This window comes from Bufo gargarizans, chromosome 9, assembly GCF_014858855.1.
Source record: "Bufo gargarizans isolate SCDJY-AF-19 chromosome 9, ASM1485885v1, whole genome shotgun sequence".
NCBI classification, from domain to species: Eukaryota; Metazoa; Chordata; class Amphibia; order Anura; family Bufonidae; genus Bufo; species Bufo gargarizans.
In genome coordinates, this window is record NC_058088.1 from 78,191,742 (window position 1) to 78,213,153 (window position 21,412).

Consider the following 21,412-nt stretch of genomic DNA (forward strand, 5'->3'; position numbering starts at 1 on the left):
GAGTTACTATTGAAAATGTGCCAGTGGATATAGATATGCTGCCACCATAGGTGTATGGCAGCGGTTTTCTCACCTCTTCCCATTGAATACACATACATGTTTGGCTGAACCGAATGTGTATAGGTATGAGGTTATCGGGATAGATAGCTGGAGGCCAAATGACTGTTCGGCCGACCGCTATTGAGTTTGTGTAGCAGCCTTTAGACCATGGATGTCAAACTCATGGCCCTCCAGATGTTGCAAAACTACAACTCCCATCATCCCCTGATAGCTGTAGTATTCCCAGGCATGATGGGAGTTGTAGTTTTGCAACAGCTGGAGGGCCATGAGTTTGACATCCCTGCTTTAGACCTAACATTTAGAAGATGTGACAGATTTATCATGCAGTATCAGCCACAGTGATAAGTCAGATGTAGTTTAAAAGGCTAAGGCTAGTTTCACACTAGCACTTTTCTATCCGGCATTGCCAGAAGCTACTGCATTGCCGTCCGGCCCCAATAACTATAATAGGGACCAATGGAGATCCAGCTGCCACCCGGCAAATATGGCGAGAATTGGCCGTCCAAAATCTCTTCCTCGCAGTGTTTTTTTTTTTTTAGCCAGCTGATTCTCAGCATACTTGCAGGGTCGCGGACAGATCTCTGCTAGTCCCCATTATAGTTAATGGGGCTGGTGGTTATCAGGTAGTGTCGTCAGCGCCAGATCCAGACATCTCTGGCAGGCTGCTCTCTGCCAGAATAGCTGCCGGAGTTGTCTAAGGCTAGTGTGAAATTAGCCTAAAGCTGGCCATACACATTCAAACAATCTTTCTTGTCTCCTTCCCAGCTTCCTCATGCACATACACATCTGGTTTGGCCGAATGTGTAGGTTTATTCTATGGGGAGAGCAGAGAAACCTGCAGCCTGGCACTTCTGGAGGTGGTTCGTCTCCCCAGAGAACAAAATCTTCATTTTGCCTGATACATGTCAACCCCAACATCATCAATTGGGAAAGTCAGAGGTTCCCAATACACAGTGTGTCGGTCAAGTCCACCATTCTCGATGGGTTGGGCTGACAAAGGTGTATGGCCAGCTTAAGTTTACACAGTCATACTATTAGACACCATTAGTAAATCTTCCCCAGTATGTCAGCATTGACAATCTGCTACCATTGTATGAAAATATAACATTGTAGAGGATAGTATGAATAAGCTTTCTTGTTATGTCATACTATCTACAAAAGAGAGTGGCTAGAGCATAGAGAAAAGCCCAATATAGCCCTACGATTGATCTGTCCTTGTAGCCCAGCCATTCGGCATCTGGTATCAACGCTGTTACTCTGCAGGAAGGAATTGCAAAAATGTTAGTACTAAGGTAGTTCCCCCTGTTTGTCAGTGAATTATCAAGCTGTAAGGACACACATTTCTGTACTTTCAGGGAATTAGATATTTTGTTGGCTGATGTTAGGTTTCTCTTACCATTTTCTGGTTCTGAGCCCTTGTGTGTCTCCACCGGCGAGCAGAATAGAAGATGAAGTAGCCTACAGTGGCGGCTGTCACCACGAAGAATGATATGGAGACAAAGAAAATGGAATAATGGTTCATCCAGGATCCATGCTTCCTTCCAACTTCGATTACCATGGTCACCTGGATTTTACTATTAATGAGTTGTACAATCTCCATCCCTTTTATGAAGCCGATCATGATGGCAATGGTATCCTTTGTGCCTGTCAGAAAGTGAGAAGGTATATCTTTAGAGAAAATAAAAATGCCAGCTGATCAAAAGTAAAGCACTAGCTCTTGGCCTTGTAATGGCCATAACCTATTAAAATCAACTGAGTTGGATTATTATTATTTTTTTTTTATAGTCAATACATTTTAATTCCAGCCACCCTCATTGTTCTGGCCTCTTCAAACGGTTGATTGGTAGGGTTTTGGACCCCCCTACCAATCTGATATAAATGACCCATCCTGAGGATAGGTCATAGATATTCTGTTCCTTGAAAACCCCTTTAAGAATACATGTAGAAAAGTAAAACAAAGCCTTTTCCAATTTACTCAACATGTTGCTTCAAATTGCGGAATGTTGTTCAACCTGTTTACTCAAAGCTGAGCTACAAAAACCACCTAAAAGTTCTTTCTATTATATGCATTATAAACATAATCTGCATACAAAGAGGATAGCTCAAACCATATGTGACTATATGACATCAAGCATTGCTGATACCTAGAGGCAAGCATACTATGCCCAGGCTCATACAGAGGAACCAAATGCCCCACCAGAGTACAAGAGGATCCTTCAGTGGGCCCTTGATCTGACAAAATATGGGTAGATCCACATAGACTTTTGAGCAGATTATGTTGCACATTTCCATGCATTTTTTTCAGCAACAGGTCAGAAGAGAATTCAAAAGGAATGGAAGATATAAAAAAAGTTCTTGTGAACCTACCCTTATATACTTGTTATGCAACGGGTTTAGCAGAAGGAGCCAGGCACATACACACATAATGTCTCCTTATCGAAGACATGCCCTATACGCAATATCCAAAAGTAGACATGTACCGTACTTGTTCTGTATAAATGGATGGTCAGGTCCCTTTCCTCTGGTGGACCCAAGTAACCACAGCCCTACACAGATCATAACACTTATATCAGTCTCAATGTTTTGCAGGCTTCCAATATTACCAGGCGTAGATGTTACTACAATACACCATATGTCTTCTGTTATCTAAATTGGTCTTCTTGTGACCGATTTCTGGGGTAAACTGTCATTTTGGATAGAATACATTAGTGGCTAGACACATGGAGCATATATATGTGAATGCAGCAATATGAATGGATCTGCTTTTAGGGCTAAAACTCCATAAAAAAACATGCCTTAGCTTGAAGGTCCTGTACCATTCTTAAAATAGGGACCTTTAGAGTCCTGCAAGCATAAGGGCCCAGGTGTGACTGTCTGCTGCCTCTGTATGCCCTGTAGCTACACACACACACACACACACACACACACAAAATAAAATGCACAATAACTAATCTCTTTCAAGCTATAAGGGTAGTCAGGTTAAAACCATAGATCTGATGTATTGCATTATTTTGAAGGCGCAAACCTGTTTACCAAATGATTCCTCCCAATAATTACCTTTGCCATAATTAATTGCTAATTACACAGAACATTCATTTTAATTAGACCAATGATACACTTTCATTTGGGCTTTTATGCAAAGTATGTGATGACTATGTGGACTTCTAAACTTAAATCAGAAAAGAGTGATCTAATCATGCTAATCACGTTTTGGCATATACAAGGGTTTCCCAACATTTTAATTCTAATGACCTTTCCTCAGGATATGTCATCAGTATCTGATTGGTGGGGGGGGGGGGGGTCAGACACCTGGGAACCGTGACAGTCATCTATTTGAGAAGACACTGGCATTCCTGTGAGTGCTGTGGCCTTCTCCCTGCTCACGAAGCACAGCGCTGTACACTATCGGGCTGAGCTGCTCCTAGGCCACATAACCGATGAACGATTCGTCACTTGCCTAGGAAAAACCATGAGAAGGCTTCAGGAGCACTGGTGCCTTCTCAAACAGCCGATCGGATACTGATGACCTCTCCAGAGGTAGTAAAATCTCAGAAAACCTCTTTAAGTGGAACCAGTTTTCATAAAACTTTGATGGAAATTCTCTCTTTCAAGTGCTTCTCCCTTGTCCCTTTGGCAATTGTGTGCAAAGTTAAAATTTTCAACAAAAAGGTAAGAATGGCATTGATAGAAGGTGAAAGGATTGGAGACTAATGTATAAGCGATATTTTTACATATTCCAAGAAAGGAATAATGTAATTATGCAATTAAGTGGCAGAAAACCAACCCACTGGAACTGTTCATTTCTAAAGAATAGGGTCCTCATGTGACTGAAGAGCATGTCGCACACACAGGGTGTCCTTTCTACTCACTGCTATGCGACTCACGAAAATAGCCAAGCCAGTTCCATAGCAACGAGTTGAGAAGTCCATGCATGTGCAGCTTGCTTTCAATTCACGTCAGAACCCAGTTCTTCAGATTGGAGCTGGTCTCAGTTGATGGAACCAGCACCTATCAGACATTTATGGCATATCCTATTAATATGCCTCAAATGTCCAGAAGAGAATACCCCTAATGATGGAGGAAAAAATAAAAATGTAAAAATTATATTTATGTGAAAAATAAATTTTAGTTTTTTAAATAAACACATTTCTACTGAAAGTAGGTAAAAACGAACTCTTTATAACCTAAAATGTCTGGAGGTGGGAATTCTAGCTGACGTTCACCTTTAAAAACAGAAAACACGCTTGCTTCTACTGCATGTTTCCCTAATCAGAGAATTAGAGAAATATTCTAGGTAGAACGAATAAAGAACAAATACACTGAAGAAACCCATCAGGAAATGGACGTTCCCTGCAGCTCCACTACAGGACAAATGAAGCAATGCACAGTTTCCATTCAAATCAGATGACTTTCTGGACACACCCAAAACATGAAATATTTTTTATAGCTGCCCTTCACTCAATCTAATTGATGAGGATCCTGAGCAGAGACCATTCCTCCATTAGCTCAGTATTTCCTAAAATCGTTTTCTAAAGCTGACAACGCTTTAATTACTGTATCAATCTTACCCAAAAAGTGTTTGTTTTAAACATTTATATATTAACAGTAGTCAGGCATCAGGGTAATCAAGGGTACATACATCCCTTGGAGGAACAGGGAGTGGGGAGAATTGGGGCAAGTATGAAGATGGAAGGAGAAAAGGGGAGATGGGTGGGTCATGGACAGGAAATGGGAAAAATACAATTTCTTTTTATAATGAATGGACTTCAGAGGCTTGAAGTTTACTGGAGTAATTTTTCTAGGTGGGGACATTGGCCCACTTGTGGGAAGCGATCCCACAATAATTCCTATTCTCTGATCTGTTAGAAAGGTACATAGTATATATTGTAATGAAGCTTATCTTCTGAGCAGTGACTGTATATGTGTATTATAACCTCCCTTCTGATCCTCAGCTGTGTCATGTGACCAACCCTCCTACTCTCCAAATAACGCAGCATCTTACGTGTGGACAAAAATGGACAGCAAACCTATGGGAGCTTATGCGAGTGCTTCTTTAATTTAGATAATCATTACAAGGAAAACCATTAGATCATTTCAGAAATCTTACTTTGTCCCTTAAAGTAGGAAAATTATTCATGTATGGGGCATATCCTGGTTTGAGTGCCAATGGCACAGATCCACTTACACATAAAAGAGAGAGGCCGGCTGGTGTCAGAGTACAATAATTAACACTTTGTGCGACTTGCCTGGGTATACATAAGCAGCAAAATAAAGTGTCACCAGGGACGTAACAAGGACCTAGAAAGGGGTCTCACCCCACCATGCACACCTTTGGTACTATGAATAGGAGAATCTAATGATTATGTTGGGTTTCCCAATGCACAGCCACAGGGATAATGCACACAGTTATGTCACAGTAGTGGGATAATGTACACCGTGAAGTTTCAGAGCAGTCATAATGTTCACGATGATGTCACAGTACAGCAATAGGCTCACAGCGATATCAATAGTATGATAATTAGGGATGAGTGAATCGACTTCGGATGAAACATCCGAAGTCAATTCGCATAAAACTTCGTTCTAATACTGTATTAGAATGTATTGGCTCCGATGAGCCGAAGTTATTGCTTTGTGAAGTAAAAAAAAACAAAAAAAAAACTTCTCTCCCCAGATATCGTCTTATGGGGAGAGTTGCCAGCTCTCCATACACATTAGACTGTGGGACAGCGACACTGAAAATGGCGGGTTTGGCTAACATTATTATAATATATAAAAGAGCATTTAGGTTCTCGGTCTTACTACACTTGGTAATGGAAAGTAGTCAGTCCATATCATATTTTTGAGATAGGAATTTTTTTACCACAGCAAGCGATGTGGTCAAAGTTTGATAGTCTAATCCTAAGGTCTATTGCTTAACTATTAACTCGGTTATGAGTAATGCTTATAGATTAGCGGAAGAAAGTCCAATAAATTAGATAGGTTACTAAAGGCAAAAAAAGAAACTTTTTATAATTTCCAGACTTGACACACATGCTAGGCCTGGGATTTGTGAGGAACATCTAACAATTCATTCATCCTGCACTTCTCTCACACTGAGAATGACAACACTGGGTCCTCACAAGACAAAATTGGTGAGGTCATTTATGGGCCATGTTGTCTGTTACCAAGTGATTGTACAAACATATGCAGATGCCGCTTCAGAAACAGTGCAGCTGGGAAATTATTTGTGAAAAATAACATTTACATGGATAGTCCACCACCTCATAGTGTAGATGGTTATGCACACCTTCAGTGTGGGAGCTGCCATTTGCAAAGACTGTTCTGATGAATGGTTGCGAGACCTCTTTATTACATCTCTATTAAATTGTGATGGACATAGGTAATCTTAATGGAAAAAGACCAGTAAAGGGGTGGTCTCACTTCAGCAAATAGCATTTATCATCATGTAGACAAAGCCACTTACTAATGTATTGTTATTGTCCATATTGCTTCCTTTGCTGGTTGCGGTAGTGGGTGTAGGCCAGTGCTTTCTCCTATAGTATGCCAGTATAACCAATGTGCAGTGTATAATGTGATAGAAAAATGAATCCAGCCAGCAAAGGAGGCAATATGGACAATCACAATACATTAGGAAGTGCCTTGTATTAACTGTGTCTACATGATAAATGCTATTTGATGAAGTGAAACCACCCCTTTAAGGAAAATGATCACAGATTGCTAGTATTGTTATACTCTCTTATATAGCGTTGACATATTCCGCAGCATCACACTGTCCCCAACGTGGCTCACAATCTCAATAAGGTCCCTATCAGTAGGTCTTTGGCGTGTGGGAGGTAACCAGAGTACTTGGAGGAAACCCACACAAACATGGGGAGAACATACAAACTCCATGCAGATGTTGTCCTTGGTCAGACCCCAGCACTGCAAGGCAACAGTGGTAACCACTGAGCTGCCCATGGGCCTGTAAACATTTTTTTTTTTAAAGAGTACATCCATATTCTTATTTCAGGCAAGCTATACGCATAATCTAGCTTGTTCAGCCAACATCTCTCTCCCAATTCTCCTATACATAGGCATGCTTGGACTGGTGAGCATGTAGATGTAGTGAACTGGGGAAAAAGCTGTAGTTTGATGGTGGCATATCTCCTCAAGAACAGAAGAGCCAAGCAGCTGAAATGCCACTTATCGATCCTCATCTCCCCACAAATCCAGAGTTGGGATGCTACCTCAAGGGCTCTTGCACATGACCGTTGGTCGGCCGTGCCCGTATTGCGGCCTGCAAACAGCAGGTCCACAATATTCGAGCACCTGGCAGTGTGCTCCCCGCATTACGGATGCAGACCGAGACTTGAATGGGTACGCAATCACAAATGTAGGTGCGGAGGCACGGAACCCCACGTAAGCACTACTGGAGGGGTTCCGTGGGGTTTCTCGCCGTGCCTCTATTTTTTTGTGGTGCAGAAGTATCACGGACCCATTCAAGTTGAATGGGTGCGGATCCTGCGGAATCTGCACGGATGTTGCCTGTGCATTGGGGATCACAACTTGCGGTCCCCAATGCATGGAAGGGCCGACCAATAGCTGTCTGCATGAGCCCTAAAGGACATGTATCACCAAAAATGTTATCTGCCAGTAACATCTGCCAGTTAAATCTGATTACAGATTTATTTATTCTATTTCCAGTATTGTGGCAGCCATCTTACCCGAGCTGTTCTTAACAGCATTTAGAAAGCTTTAAGAAAATTGCTTTATGGCAGCCCTATAGTCCATAGACATAATGACATGAGGGGACCCTATTGACTTCTAGAGAGGCGTTTTCTGGGCATGCTCTGTGACCTGTGCAGAGGTCATTGTACAAGGAAAGAATAGATGAGCTCTGACAATCACCTATTGTGAATGGTGGATCCGGTCTTATCTATAAACAGATGATATGATTACACTGCAGAATTAGAATGACAGATAAGCAGATAGCTGCAATAAAGTGATCTATACAGACCAAGAATTGGCACCTATTTGGTTTAGTGGCCAGTGTGAAAACTGCAGGATTTACTGTATTTTTTGCTTTATAAAGACACACCTTTTCCCCCCAAAAGTAGGGGGAAACAACCATATGCCTTATAAAGAGAATACTAGTGAGCACTTCCATTAGGGAAGCGCTCATTAGTATGCATTAGGTGATGGGAGCAGGGAGGAAGCGCTACAACCGCTTCCGATACTCACCCTCCCTGGTCTTCTTCCTAGGGCCCGCGATCCATTGTCCTAACCCCGGACAGCGTCAGGACATGGTGTGCGCACTATGACCTGACACTGCACGCAGTCAGGTGACAGTGCAGCGCAGCCCGGAGAAGACAGGGGAGTACGACGCTGGACTCGTAGCGGAGCCGCGGCGCATGAGAGGTAAGGAAGTTTTTCATTTTTTTAGTCTGATGGGGGTCTGAAAGAAAAGGGCTGTTCTTAGGTCTGTTGGGGGTCTGACATGGAGGGATGATATGGGGGTTTGATGTGATGTCCTTATGTTTATGAGGGCCTGATCTGAGGATCTGATATGCGGTCTGATGAAAAATATTTTTTTCTTATTTTCCTCCTCTAAAATCTGGGGTGCATCTTATCATCAGGTGCATCTTATAAAACATAAAATAGTTTTTGTTTAAATATAGAGATTGGCATGGAAAATTAAAACCATTAAAAATTCTTTACAAATATGTTAAACATTAAAATGCGATTTAAACAATACGTTATTTTCTGATGACACATTCCCTTTAAGGTGGATTTGCACAGCACAATTGTTGGGCCAATTATCAGGAAAGAACTACCAGGAATGCTCATTCCCGACAATAGACCTGTTCAAATGTGCTGCAGATCGCCTGATGAACGAGAGAAACACTCGATCATCTGATGAAATTATCTTTCATGCAGTGCATTAAATCATCATTTCAGGGAAGCAAATTGTGCTACATGAAAACAGCGATCTGTCCAGAAACAATGAATCTGCTAGAGGATGTGCAATGTCATCATAATACAGTGGAGGTGATTGTTGCATGTAAAGGCACCTCTTCACCTCTACTGATGAGCATGTAACCATTATCGGGGTGAAACCGTTCCTTCCCAATAATTGCCTGCTTGGTCGGCACATGTTTGCCTATTCAATGGTTGGCTAGTCCCACCAAAATCTGTAGGTTTTGCCTACATACATCTAATGTGTGTGGCCTGCTCAAGTGTAAAAAGACCTCAATGGTTCACAGTGTCCTTAGATAACTTCAGAGCTATTGCTTTGCAATGTAGTTGTATTCTTTCCACTGCCAAAGATTGACTTTTAACATCTACAGAACATAGAACCCATTACTCGCGTGCGCTTTAGTTTCGGTTTGTTCTCAAGCACTTAACACTATTTACACGGACCACTCCTCTGAAAGCAAATATTAACAAGCCACCTTCACCTGTTCTTTTCTAGGGGTAAAGCACTATTTTAGATGTTGTTGGACACACCCAGTATATATATAGTAGGTCATCTAAATCTAGACAAAATAAGATGAAATCATGGATTCTAAATCTATAGAGTGAGTCATTTCCAAACCAAGTAAACATCAGTGTTGAACGTCACCTCTCAACAAAACAAATGGTTGGGTGTAGTCCGAGTAGTATAATTGAATGAAATATTGTTCATTTCCTCTGTCCTTATTAGCAAGGTACCTGAACATCGGAGAGACGTTTTGGCTTTTCTTAGCCTACTAAACAAGCTTCATCACATCGCAATTAAAATGGAAATGTTCACTACAGGCTGAAAAACCTAAAAGCTGGCCACTGGCCATAGAGCTTTTTTGGATGATAGCAATTTCCATAGGATCCATCTCATGGTCTGTGGTGGAAAAACAAATCAGAAAGGAAAGGTTTCAAGTACCAGTCATAGGTCATTCCTTCCAGATAATCATCAACATGAAGGCAGTGAGCATCATTATTCTCGTATACAGTATACATGGTATTCATGAATTTCAGATTATTTTTTTTTAATTAAAATTCTTTGCATCTCATTTAGGAGTATGTGTTAATAAGATTAAGGCAAGGGACACTACAACATTTATGTGAATTTGTATTACAGCTAACCTACTGTTAGAACACATTTGGAGACTAGCCAGTCCTATATTCCAACTATACTATTAATCGGAGGCGTCCAGCATTCCACAGTTGCTATAGGATGCAAGACCACCCACTCTGTCACTCAGTGGCAGTGCAGTATCCGCAAAGGTTTGTTGTGTGTTGTATTGTTATGCGTTTTTATTGTTTTGGCCATGTGTACCAGCAGAGCCTGTTTCGCATCTGCATTTTGCAGATCCGGCAGGTTGTTCCCGGACAAAAACTGCTGAGCGCAGTGGTTTTTGGCCAGCCAATCCTCTAAAGGCATTCCATTATGCATTCAGTCATAGAATTGCGTTATGGATTCCGTTACCACGGACCATAACGCAATTCACCTTTCACCAGTAAAGGAAGTGTGAACTAGTTTCATAACCTGAAATTCACTCATCTCTAGTTGGCAGGAACAGGGCTAACCAGCCTGCTCTTCCTCTCTTGGTAGGAGTGGGCTGTTCCCGCTTCCTGTCAGGAGGGGGAGTTCCTTTGTAGTCTTAGAAAGGAGAGTAAGCACGCTCTTCCTACTCCTGGGAACGATATATTCTCCTGTGACACTAACACTCCAGAGAGATCAGCAAATGTACAAAAAGACAGCAGAGTGATCAGTAAAATACAGCTTTATAGACACTGCTGCATGGTGAGGGACCAGGGCTCAGACACCTATCACCTATACTACCATTAGGTCAGACAAAGCTCAAGTTTTAATCCAAAAGTGGACACCTCTCTCTACAATTCCATGCTATTGCCAATTAGTCAGTCATCTAACTTGCCACCATACCTCCTCTTCTGGTGCCAGAAGCTGCACTTTGTATTCACTGCTGGGTGTACCACAAGTTATATTCTGCACCGAGTAAAAAAAGAGACCGTTATACATTTACTTCCAACCTAATTATTCAAACTACATTTTCACTTCAACGATCCCTAGGAAGCAACACCACGACACAACACCTCATCACGGTCACTACCACTCATTCTCTGCACTGGCTCCTCAGGCAGGCAAATTTAGGCTACCTGCACATGGGTGCTTCTTTACAGAATACAGAACAGAATATCTGGATTTTTGTGTAGTTTCTCTCCGTTTCTTCACCAAAATCCACATGCGTTAATTACAGATTTTGTTGTTGTCTTTCCCAGATCTCACTCTTTGCATTTAACTGGTGAAATCAACACAAACAATTGACATGCAGCGAATTTCAAAATACTCATGGAAAATATATAACACTGACAAAGATTTGTTAAATTTCATTCACTTTGCTGGTACTATATAATGCTGTGTTTTTTCAACACTTGAGAGTGCCAAATGTGTTTTAACTGGAGGTACACTTTCATTTTGTAATTTACTGTGTTATTTTACATAGCTGAACTAAAGCTTTTGTTATCATTTTAACATGCCCTAGGTCTGTGTACAAAACACATAACATCTGCTATGCTGCATCAACCAGGCAAGATTCCGAACAGGATTCCTATGTACGCAACAGGATACGTACACAGGAATGCAGACTATTACATCTTAAAAGCAATACGTCATCAGCAAATAATCTATTGTTTAAATCCCATTTCTATATTTAGCAGATTGTTATAAGCATTGATGGTTTTTATTTTCCTGTTCATATTGTATATATAAAAAAAAAAAAAAATTCTGTAGGTTTCCTACTGACCACTAAGCCTAATAGAAGAAGAGTCAGCATATTGTTGAAATATTTTGTGTCAGCATTAATCTCATTACCATATTAGAATGACCCTATAAAGGAGTGATGAGGGAGGAGTTGTAGAGGGCGAAGCAAATTTATTAAATATATTTCCCCCCCCACTGTATTTACTAAGGAAGCCAGAATGTCAAATTAAATGCAGAGTGTCAAAGTAAACTCCCCATTAAATGTAGACTATCTGACCGAGAAAAAAGTGCAGCAGTGTCCTAAAAAGATTAAAATAGACAAATCCCCTGGTCCAGATGGCATACAATTCTGTATGCTAAGAAAATTAAGTAATGTAATAGACAAACTATTTATAAAATGTAACCAATCACAAGAACGGTGACCCTGTATCCTGTGGAGCCTTTAAAAATGAACAGAGCGGCTGGTCATATAGGCACACATCTACTCCATTCATTTCTATGGGAGTTCCAGAGATACTCCCATAGAAATGAACAGGGTGGCTGCAATGTCCTGTTGTTGATCTTTCAGACAGGTTGCATAGTAAAATATCAATTCTTGCTGATAATACTAAACTGTGTAATGTAATTAACACAAAAAAAAAAGAGGACAGTCCACTGCTACCGATGGATGTGGATAGATTGGAGGTTTGGGCAGAAAAGAGGCAAATGAGGTTCAACACTGACAATTGCATTTTCCCTTCCCATATGTATAACCTTACAAGTAACCAGTACATATTAAATGGTAGGGTACACTGGGTAACACTGACATTGAAAAGGACTTAGAAATTTTAGTGGACAGCAAACTAAACTGTAGAAACTAGTGTCAGGCGGCTGTTGCCAAGGCCAATAGCATAATTGGTTGCATCAAAAGGGGCATAGATGCCTGTGATGAGAACATAGTCCTACCACTTTACAAATCACTCGTCAGACCACACATGGAGTACTGTGTACAGTTCTGGGCTCCTGTGAACAAGACCGACATAGCAGAGCTGGAGAGGGTTCAGAGGAGGGCAACTAAATGGGTGGACTACAGTGCCCTGAAAGATTATCAAAATTAGGGTTATTCAATTTAGAAACAAAAAAAAGACGATGGAGGGGATATCTAATACCCCATGTATAAATATATACGAGGGGTCAGTACAGAAATCTCTTCCATGATCGAATTATACCCAGGACAGTGATAAGGGGACATCCTCCACATCTAGAGGAAAGAAGGTTTCTACACAAACATAGAAGAGGATTTTTTACGATAAGAGCAGTGAGACTATGGAACTCTCTGCCTGAGGAGGTGGTGATGGTGAGTTCACTAAAAGAGTTCAAAAGGGGCCTGGATGCATTTCTGGTTACAGTTACTAGAAATCTGGAGAAGCTTGTCGATTCAGGGAGTTATTCTGATTGCTTGGAGTCTGGAAGGAATTTTTTTTCCTCTAAAATGCAGAAAATTGGCTTCTACCTCATGATGGTTTTTTGCCTTCCTCTGGATCAATGTTGCAAGATAACTGGTTGAACTGGATGGATGCATGTCTTTTTTCAGTCTTACAAACTACAGTATGTTACCATAGAAGGTAACTCCTCTGTATAAAGATAACACAAAATCATACCATATGATACAGGCTATATGGTGGTGTGAACCAGGAGGACAGCCCAATGTTTACACCTAACATCAAGCCATCTTCACCCGGTGTATGCCTCTGTCACACCTAGTGGTATTCATGCAACAGAGGAGAGGAAAGTGTGATTCACTTTAACTTCGTTCCATCTGGAGGATCATGAAGGTCAATTCCCGTAATGATGCAGCAATTAACAAAAGTGAACTTTGAAACCATTGAATAAGCCTCCTCCTTGTCCTAGTGACGGCTTAGCTCCAGTCAGTGTTTACATTTTAAGCCAGGATGTTCTGTAAATGGACAATCAAAATGCCATAAAAAAGTGGAGACTAGCAAGGTATCAGCTTCTGCTGTGTTCTTTACCTCAAACTCATGGACAGGCGTGGCACTGGCTCACCAGGGGAGACAAGAATTACATTTTTTCATACTGTCATCATTGTACAAACAGGTTATATGTGAATCAACCCACAAAAACTATCACCATCAGCCAATGAATGGTTCCAAATTAGCTTCAAATGGAGACGTCTTCTCAAGTGGGAGCCTGTATTAAAGGATGTTCTGGTGGGCCAGTCCCATCCTGTTTACATCAAAAAGGGCATTCTCCTAGGACCCATTGCAAGAAAGTAAAACACGGTCTTCCTATCCATCACACATCATGTAAAGTGCTGGTCCACTCATATGGGACATCCCAGACTGCAGGACCCATATGTCACCTCATGATCCACGGTTATGGACGTTTCAGTGTTTGCATAATCTATTGCAATATTTTATTTTGTTCCTGCAGTAATTCTCACAACAATCATGTTGTGCAATAAATGCAATTTTTGTCTTGTGACAGAAGACATGATGGACAAATAGAATTGCTACTGATCACTGCTGCGAAGGTGCTGGGGTACTGCCAATTAATATTTAATAGACAAAATATATTTTCCTAATCTGAATTTTGTACAGACAGCCAAGGACTGGGAACGTAAAGGATTATTCCGGTGGTTAAACGTTATCCCCTATCCACTATTAGATCAGTGGGGTTCCTACCACTGGAACCCCCACCTATCATAAGAACAGGGGACCCCTACCCCCCTGAAATGAAAGGAGCAGCCATTTGCACATGCGCATGGCCACTCCATTTCTATGGGAGTTCGAGAGACAGCCGAGTGCAGCGCTCGCCAATCTCTGGAAATCCAATAGGGGTGAATGGAGCAGCCGCACACATGCCTGACTAGCTACTCCGTCCATTTCGGGGGGGGGGGGGGGGGGGCTACAAGGGATATGGGGCCCAGTTCTTGTGATTGGTGGGGGTCCCAGCGGTAGGACTCCCAGTGATCTAATAGTTATCCCCATCCTGTCAATGGGGGATAACTTCTAACCGGAATACCCCTTTAAAGTGGCCCTGGAAAAAAGGCCCTGGAAAAAATAATAATAAGTGGCCCCAAGTCGTAGGCTAGTCTAAATTGACAGAAGACAGAGCAACACAAGAAGGTCAACATAAGTGTGGGGAGGGGGCAGAAATACCATAGCGCAGCACAAAATACCGCCCCAGCAAAACCAAATACCACAGTGCTATGAGGAGGGAACTGGCAGCCCCTTGGGCATTGGCCCATTGGGAAGTTTTCCTGTACGGCAGGGATGTCAAACTTGTGGCCCTCCAGCTGCTGCAAAACTACAACTCCCATCATGCCTGGCCATACTACAGCTATCAGGGAATGATGGGAGTTGTAGTTTTGCAACATCTGGAGGGCCATGAGTTTGACATCCATGCTGTACGGTATATGGCCAGTCTACTCCTGCAAATGGACGGTATGGAGAAACAGCACAGTATGGTCAGAATACACAGTTGAGACACATAGACCTGCATGGTAGCTGTATACACCATACGGTAGGATTTTTTAAACAAGACTATTTTATAGTTGCTTTTTTTTATTCTAGATTCCTTCGAGCAATAAGACACATAGGAAAAGTGCCCCTAGTCTGAGAAACCAGTATTTCCAAGAGTACCCGGTTACATAACAGCTCTATACGTAACATGTCGGGTTACAAACCATGACCTTTCATGTATGAATATTGAACCAACACGCGAGCAGTGGGACTGGTTTGGTTTTATAACTGAAAATAGCTGAATGTAAACCCTATCGTAACGTCAGCTGTAAAAGTTTAATCTTAGCACAAACACTTTCCTTATACTTGAATAGCAGCAATTTACTGTGAGGTAAGTACTTGGTTTATGAGCAAACTAACTATTCATGAGCCATATAACATATAATCTCAGGCTTTTTATTAGGTCCCACAATAAACCAACATCCATTTTCAAATACTAGATTTATGCAAGAGTAATGTTCACGTGGCCAAAATACATGTAGAAAAAACCTGATGTGTGTATCTCGTGGAGTTTGGGGCTGACCCTTGGATTTCTGCCATGGCTTTGCAGTTGCAACGCTTCAGATCCCTCACTGGATTTATCCCCCTTCAGTGGGGCCAGATTGCATGCGGACTCCCCCCTTCCCCCATGGTTTACGCAGAAAACTAATTTTTTTTGTGCGATTTATAATATCATAGGCTATGTTCACATCTGCGGTATACATATCAAATAGGCTGTTCTGGCAGAAAACAGCTTGCCAGAATCCACCAGATCCAGCCTAGCCGGATACTGCTGTTCACCGCCAGACCCCATTGACTATACCGGGGTTTGGCAGTGAACAGCAGTATCTGGCTTGGCAGGATCCAGAGAACTCTGGCAGGCCGTTCCAGCAGAGGACTTCGGCAGGCCGTTTGAATACATTTTTTGCAGTTGTGAACGTAGCCTTAGGGTCCATTCACACGTCCGTGGTGTGTTGCGGACCCGCAAATTGCGGATCCGCAACACACCCTGGCCGGCACCCGCTATAGAAATGCCTATTCTTGTCAGCTGCGGACAAGAATAGGACATAACTTGAGACTTTTCACTTCTCTTGCCACATTTTAAAAGTAGAGTGAAAAGTGGGCGGGGCTTAACAGTAGGGGGCTTATCCTCCACCAAATATCCTGGACTGGAACAGGTTAATCCCGCAGTTCAGAGTACTATAGTTTTTTTTTCTTCTTCTCCTTATTCTTCTTCTTGCAAGTGAGCTTATGTGAGGAAAGAATGCAGCACTTGCTGAGGAATGCTGAACACCGGCCTAATGAACACATTGCATAAAGCTGGCACAGGATTCAACATGCTTTTTCTGACTTTTGAGGTCAAAAATCGTACTAACAATGTATGATAAAACCACAACTAGTGGAAAGAAAATATCAACAAGGATAAAGGATGGAAAATAAAAGTTCCATATACCCTTTAGTGAATCACATTGATGAATGCACCAACAAAAAGTTAGTGGAAGCTCCATTGATTGCAATCCGGTAACACAAAATGTCAGTGCTGTAGATGACAGGACGGGGTCCATTTATTGGGGGCAGCAAGACCAACTAACTCTTTAGATCATCTTCTACTTGTCCCCAAATTTAAGGGTCTTTTTGGTGTCACACATTGTGCACATTAAAGCAAAATGCGATTGGCTGCAATCTTGCCTGAGCTGTTCCTAACAGCATTTAGGGCAGCCACTATGGATCATAGACACAAATGGTCAGGAGGGGACCTTATTGATTTCTATGGGAGAGTTTTCTAGGCATGCTATATGACCTGTGCAGAGGTCAGGAGGGAGGAGAGAAGCTTTGATATCACCTATTGTGAATGATGATTCTGTGTCATCAATGTACATGTGATATCTATCATTCTGATCCATCCTGTAATGATCAGCAGATAACTGGAGGAAAGTGATCTGTACAGACCAGGAAGTGACGCATGTTATTAGGCTTAGTGACCAGTGTGAAAACTGCAGGCAGCGTTTTAGTGTCCGCCTTCAGAGCGGAATGGAGACTGATCGGAGGCAAACTGATGCATTCTGAGCGGATTTTTTTCCATACAGAATCCATACTGATCTGTTTTGGACCGCTTGTGAGAGCCCCGAACGGATCTCACAAAACAGAAAGCCAAGACACGAGTGTGAAAGTAGCGTTATTGCACATTTTTTTCACGGACCCACTGTGAATAAAGTTCACTTTTGGATATGCTGCCGTCAACTTGTGTTTGTATGCTGTCCTCAGGATAGGTCATCAATATCAAAATCTCAGATAACCCCTTTAAACAATAGGTCGTTTTCTGATTGCATAAAAAGGGGTTGTGCAATGGTTTTTGTCTGTCCAAAAGCTGGCATTTCACCGGAAAGCGGCCAGATCCCATTATAGTCAATGGGTTGTAGCAGTGAACGCCAAGCCGGATCCGGTGAACTCTGGTAAGCTGTTCCCCGTCAAAACAGCCTGCCGGATCAGTTCTACAGGGGTGTGAATCTATCCAAAAGTTATTGTATTTTCATAGAGCTGTCCCATAATCTTTGCAATCTTTTACAATTGTAAATACGGGTAGGATAATGAGGATCCACATGTAATGACATCTGTGAGGGGGGGGGGGGGGGTATTGGATAAGGATATTGCTGAAAGACACAATGAATCTACAAAGTACAGGAATCCCCCACAAAGTTAACTTCTACCTCCTCCTGCTAAATGTTAGCTTATCTCAAACACTAGGTCTTATTGTCCTGAAATTGGGTTCATTGAATGCTAAGACCATAAACATGAACAACAATAGACCAGTATTCGGGTGCCACCTCAGTGTTTGCCAAAGTCATTTAAAAGTCCACAGCTTGATTTCTTTCACCCATACATGCTAGACTAAAGTTGATCAAAATGATGTCAACTAAAACAATCATTCCTCAGGTCTGTCATCAGTCAGCTAAAACAATCATTTGAAAAAGGAGGTCAACTGTGTTTAAAATTTTTGTCTAAATAGTTGGATGAAAGACTTTTGCTTAAAGAAGGTTGGTCCGTGGAAAAACCGGAATTAGTACTTACCGGTAATTCAGTTTCTATGAGATCATCACGACAGCATACAAGGAGATTGACCCCTGACCTCTGTAGGGGGCAGGGACAGAGAAAGGATTAAATTCCCCCCTCCCACCACCAACACCAGTGTTTCCAAAAATCATACAGAGTAAAAAAAAGAAGGTGGTGAGTAAGAATAAGATTAGTGAAGGAAGATATTACCTATATACCTTCCAGGGGCCTCCAGAACAAAAAATGGGAGGGAATAACGTGCCGTCGTGATGATCTCAAGGAAACTGAATTACCGGTAAATACTAATTCAGTTTTTTTTCCATAGCATCATCACAACGGCATACAAGGAGATATACAAAAGATATATATCAAAAGGGGGCAACCGCCGATCAGAAGCCCCGGAAAGGTAGAGTCTGTAATGTTTGACAAAGATATGCCGCTTTACAAATGTCATCAAGGGAGGTGCCAGCCCTCTCGGCCTGAGAGGATGACATGGCTCTGGTTGAATGGGCCCTCAGGTTAACAGAACATGAGAGATTGTGAATCTCATAGCATAGATATATAGCTTTTTTGATCCATCTGGCCAGAGAGGATTTGGAAGTTTTCTGGCCTTTGTTTTTCCCGCGAACAGGACTAAGACATTGTCAGACTTCCTGAAATCTTTGGTAGCCTCGATGTAATTTAATACGGAGCGTCTAACATCTAAGTAGTGGAAGCTTAACTCTTTGCTATTTGAAGGATTTGACAGAAAGAAGGTAAAAGGATCTCTTGGCTGCGGTGGAAGTTGGATACAACTTTGGGGAGGAAACCTGGATCCAATCTGAGAATTATCCTGTCATCTAAGATACGTAGATAGGGTTCTCTGAGGGATAGCGCTTGTATTTCCCCTAGTCTATGGGCGGATGTTATCGCAATCAGGAAGGCCGTCTTTAGTGATAAATGTTTAATTGAGCAGTCAGCTATAGGCTCAAAGGGAGGTAGCATCAGTCCTGAGTGTACGATGTGGAGGTCCCAGGAGGGAACTCATGACTTAATAGTTGGACAAATTCTAGAGGCTGTTCTCATAAACCTTCTAATCCAGCGGTGGCCTGCGATATATTGATAATAAATAAACAAACAAACAAACAAACAAACAGCCAAGAGCAGACTTTGAGGGTGGAAGGTCTCAATCCCAAGTCAAGTCCCTGCTGTAAAAAGACCAGAATTTTCAGGATGTTAGGTTTTTAAAAATTTGGAGCCGCGTCCCCCGACCAGGAACAGAACTTCTTCCATATCTTTAAATAGATTGTTGAGGTCACCTTCTTCCTCGAGGCTTTTAGTGTATATATTACCTTGTCTGATAATCCCTGTATTTTCAGGAGCTGGGTCTCAAGATCCAGGCAAACAGCTTCAGGAACTGTGGATCTGGGTATAGGACTGGACCCTGATGCAGAAGGTCCTTCCTGATGGGAAGAGGCCAAGGTTCCCGGATGAAGAGTTTCTTGAGAAGAAAACCAGCCTCTTTTTGGCCAGAACGGGGCTATTAAGATTAGTGTGGTTCTGTCCTGATGTAACTTCTGGATTACCTTTGGAATCAATGGTAGTGGAGAGAAGGCATAACAGAGTCTCCAATGCCATCTTGCGGCGAATGCATCCAAGGCCCAAGGGTTGTCCCTGGGGTTTAGGGAACAAAATACTTCCGCCTTCGAGTTTGCCCTTGAGGCGAAGAGATCCACTTTGGGATTTCCCAATCTGTCCACCACCATCTGGAACAAGTCTTCGATCAGGGATCATTTGGTCTGGTCTAGCCTGTGGCTACTGAGGAAGTCTGCTTCTCCGTTTAATACATACACCCTTGAGGTGAACCGCTGAAATGGAGCTCACCTTTTGCTCTGCCCAGGTGAAGATTTGGGATGATAGTGACTGAAGAGCTGCTAACCATGTCCCACCATGGTGTGAGAGATAAGTGATGGATGTCGTGTTGTCGGAGATGATCTTCACATGATGACCCTGAAGAATCCTCTCAGTCACTTTTAGGGTCTCCCAGACCGCCTTCAGCTTCCGGTAATTTGACGATTGTGATTTGATTGGGGCCAGGTCCCCTGAAACAGATTGTCTCCTACCTTTGCGCCCCAGCCTGAAAGACTTGCATCTGTAACGACTTGAATGTAGGCGGATCTTCTGCCATGGTGTCCCCTTGGACAGGTTTGAGGAGAACTTCCACCAATCTAGGGACTTCTTTACTGGCGGTAGGATTGTCACCTTGCAGTCTAGCGAGGATTGTAGTTTGTCCCAGACCCCCAGGATCCAGTTTTGTAAGGGTCTGAAGTGATTCTGACTCCAGGGTACTGTTGGAATGCATGAGGTTAGTAGACCCAACAGGCTCATTGCTTCTCCTATTGAGCATGGTTCTCTTCCTCTGGAATGTTCCGATTTTCCATTGCAAAGCTGAGATCTTGTCCGCGGGAAGACAGGTAGCCTGAGCCTGGGAGTCTAGGATCATTCCTAAAAAGCGTATTTTTGTGGAAGGTGAAAGGACAGACTTGTTTCTGTTTACCATCCCAGCCTGTCTAGTGTTGACAGAAGGGCGTCTAAGTCTAGTCTCATCTGACATGGACCGTTGCTGATTAGAAGGAAGTCGTCTAGGTATGGAACTAGCATCAGGCCCGGTTTCCTTAAGAATGCCACCATTTCCACTACTAACTTTGTAAAGATCCTCGGGGGCCAAGGAAATTCTGAACGGGAGTGCCCTGAACTGATAGATAGTGATAGATTCGGCCTCTGTCGTCTCTGATGGCAAACCGGAGGAACTTTTGGGAGTTGCTATGGATTGGGACGTGATAGTATGCGTCTCGAAGCTCTATCGTACACATTAGGGCATTTGGGTTTAACAAAAGGTATTGTCGACATCAGGGACTCCATCCTGAATTTCTGATACAAGATGAATTTGTTTAAGGGTTTCAAATTTATATCATACGGAACAACACCTTTTTCTTTACCAGAAAAAGGTTTGAGTAGAATCCCTTTCCTTGATGTAGTAATTGAACTTGAGTAATTACATTCTTTTTTAGAAGGTCTTGAA

General features: G+C 42.3%; 1 protein-coding gene across 1 annotated transcript in view; it reads right to left on the bottom strand.

The window, feature by feature from the left end:
• The window catches only part of RNF128 (ring finger protein 128), a 74,606-nt gene that overhangs the window by 46,281 nt on the left and 6,913 nt on the right, over window positions 1-21,412 (bottom strand). Inside the window, exon 2 of the mRNA XM_044268661.1 lies at window positions 1,457-1,704. Within this exon, the coding sequence (XP_044124596.1) occupies window positions 1,457-1,704 (248 nt within the window). The remainder of the gene's footprint in view (window positions 1-1,456; window positions 1,705-21,412) is intronic.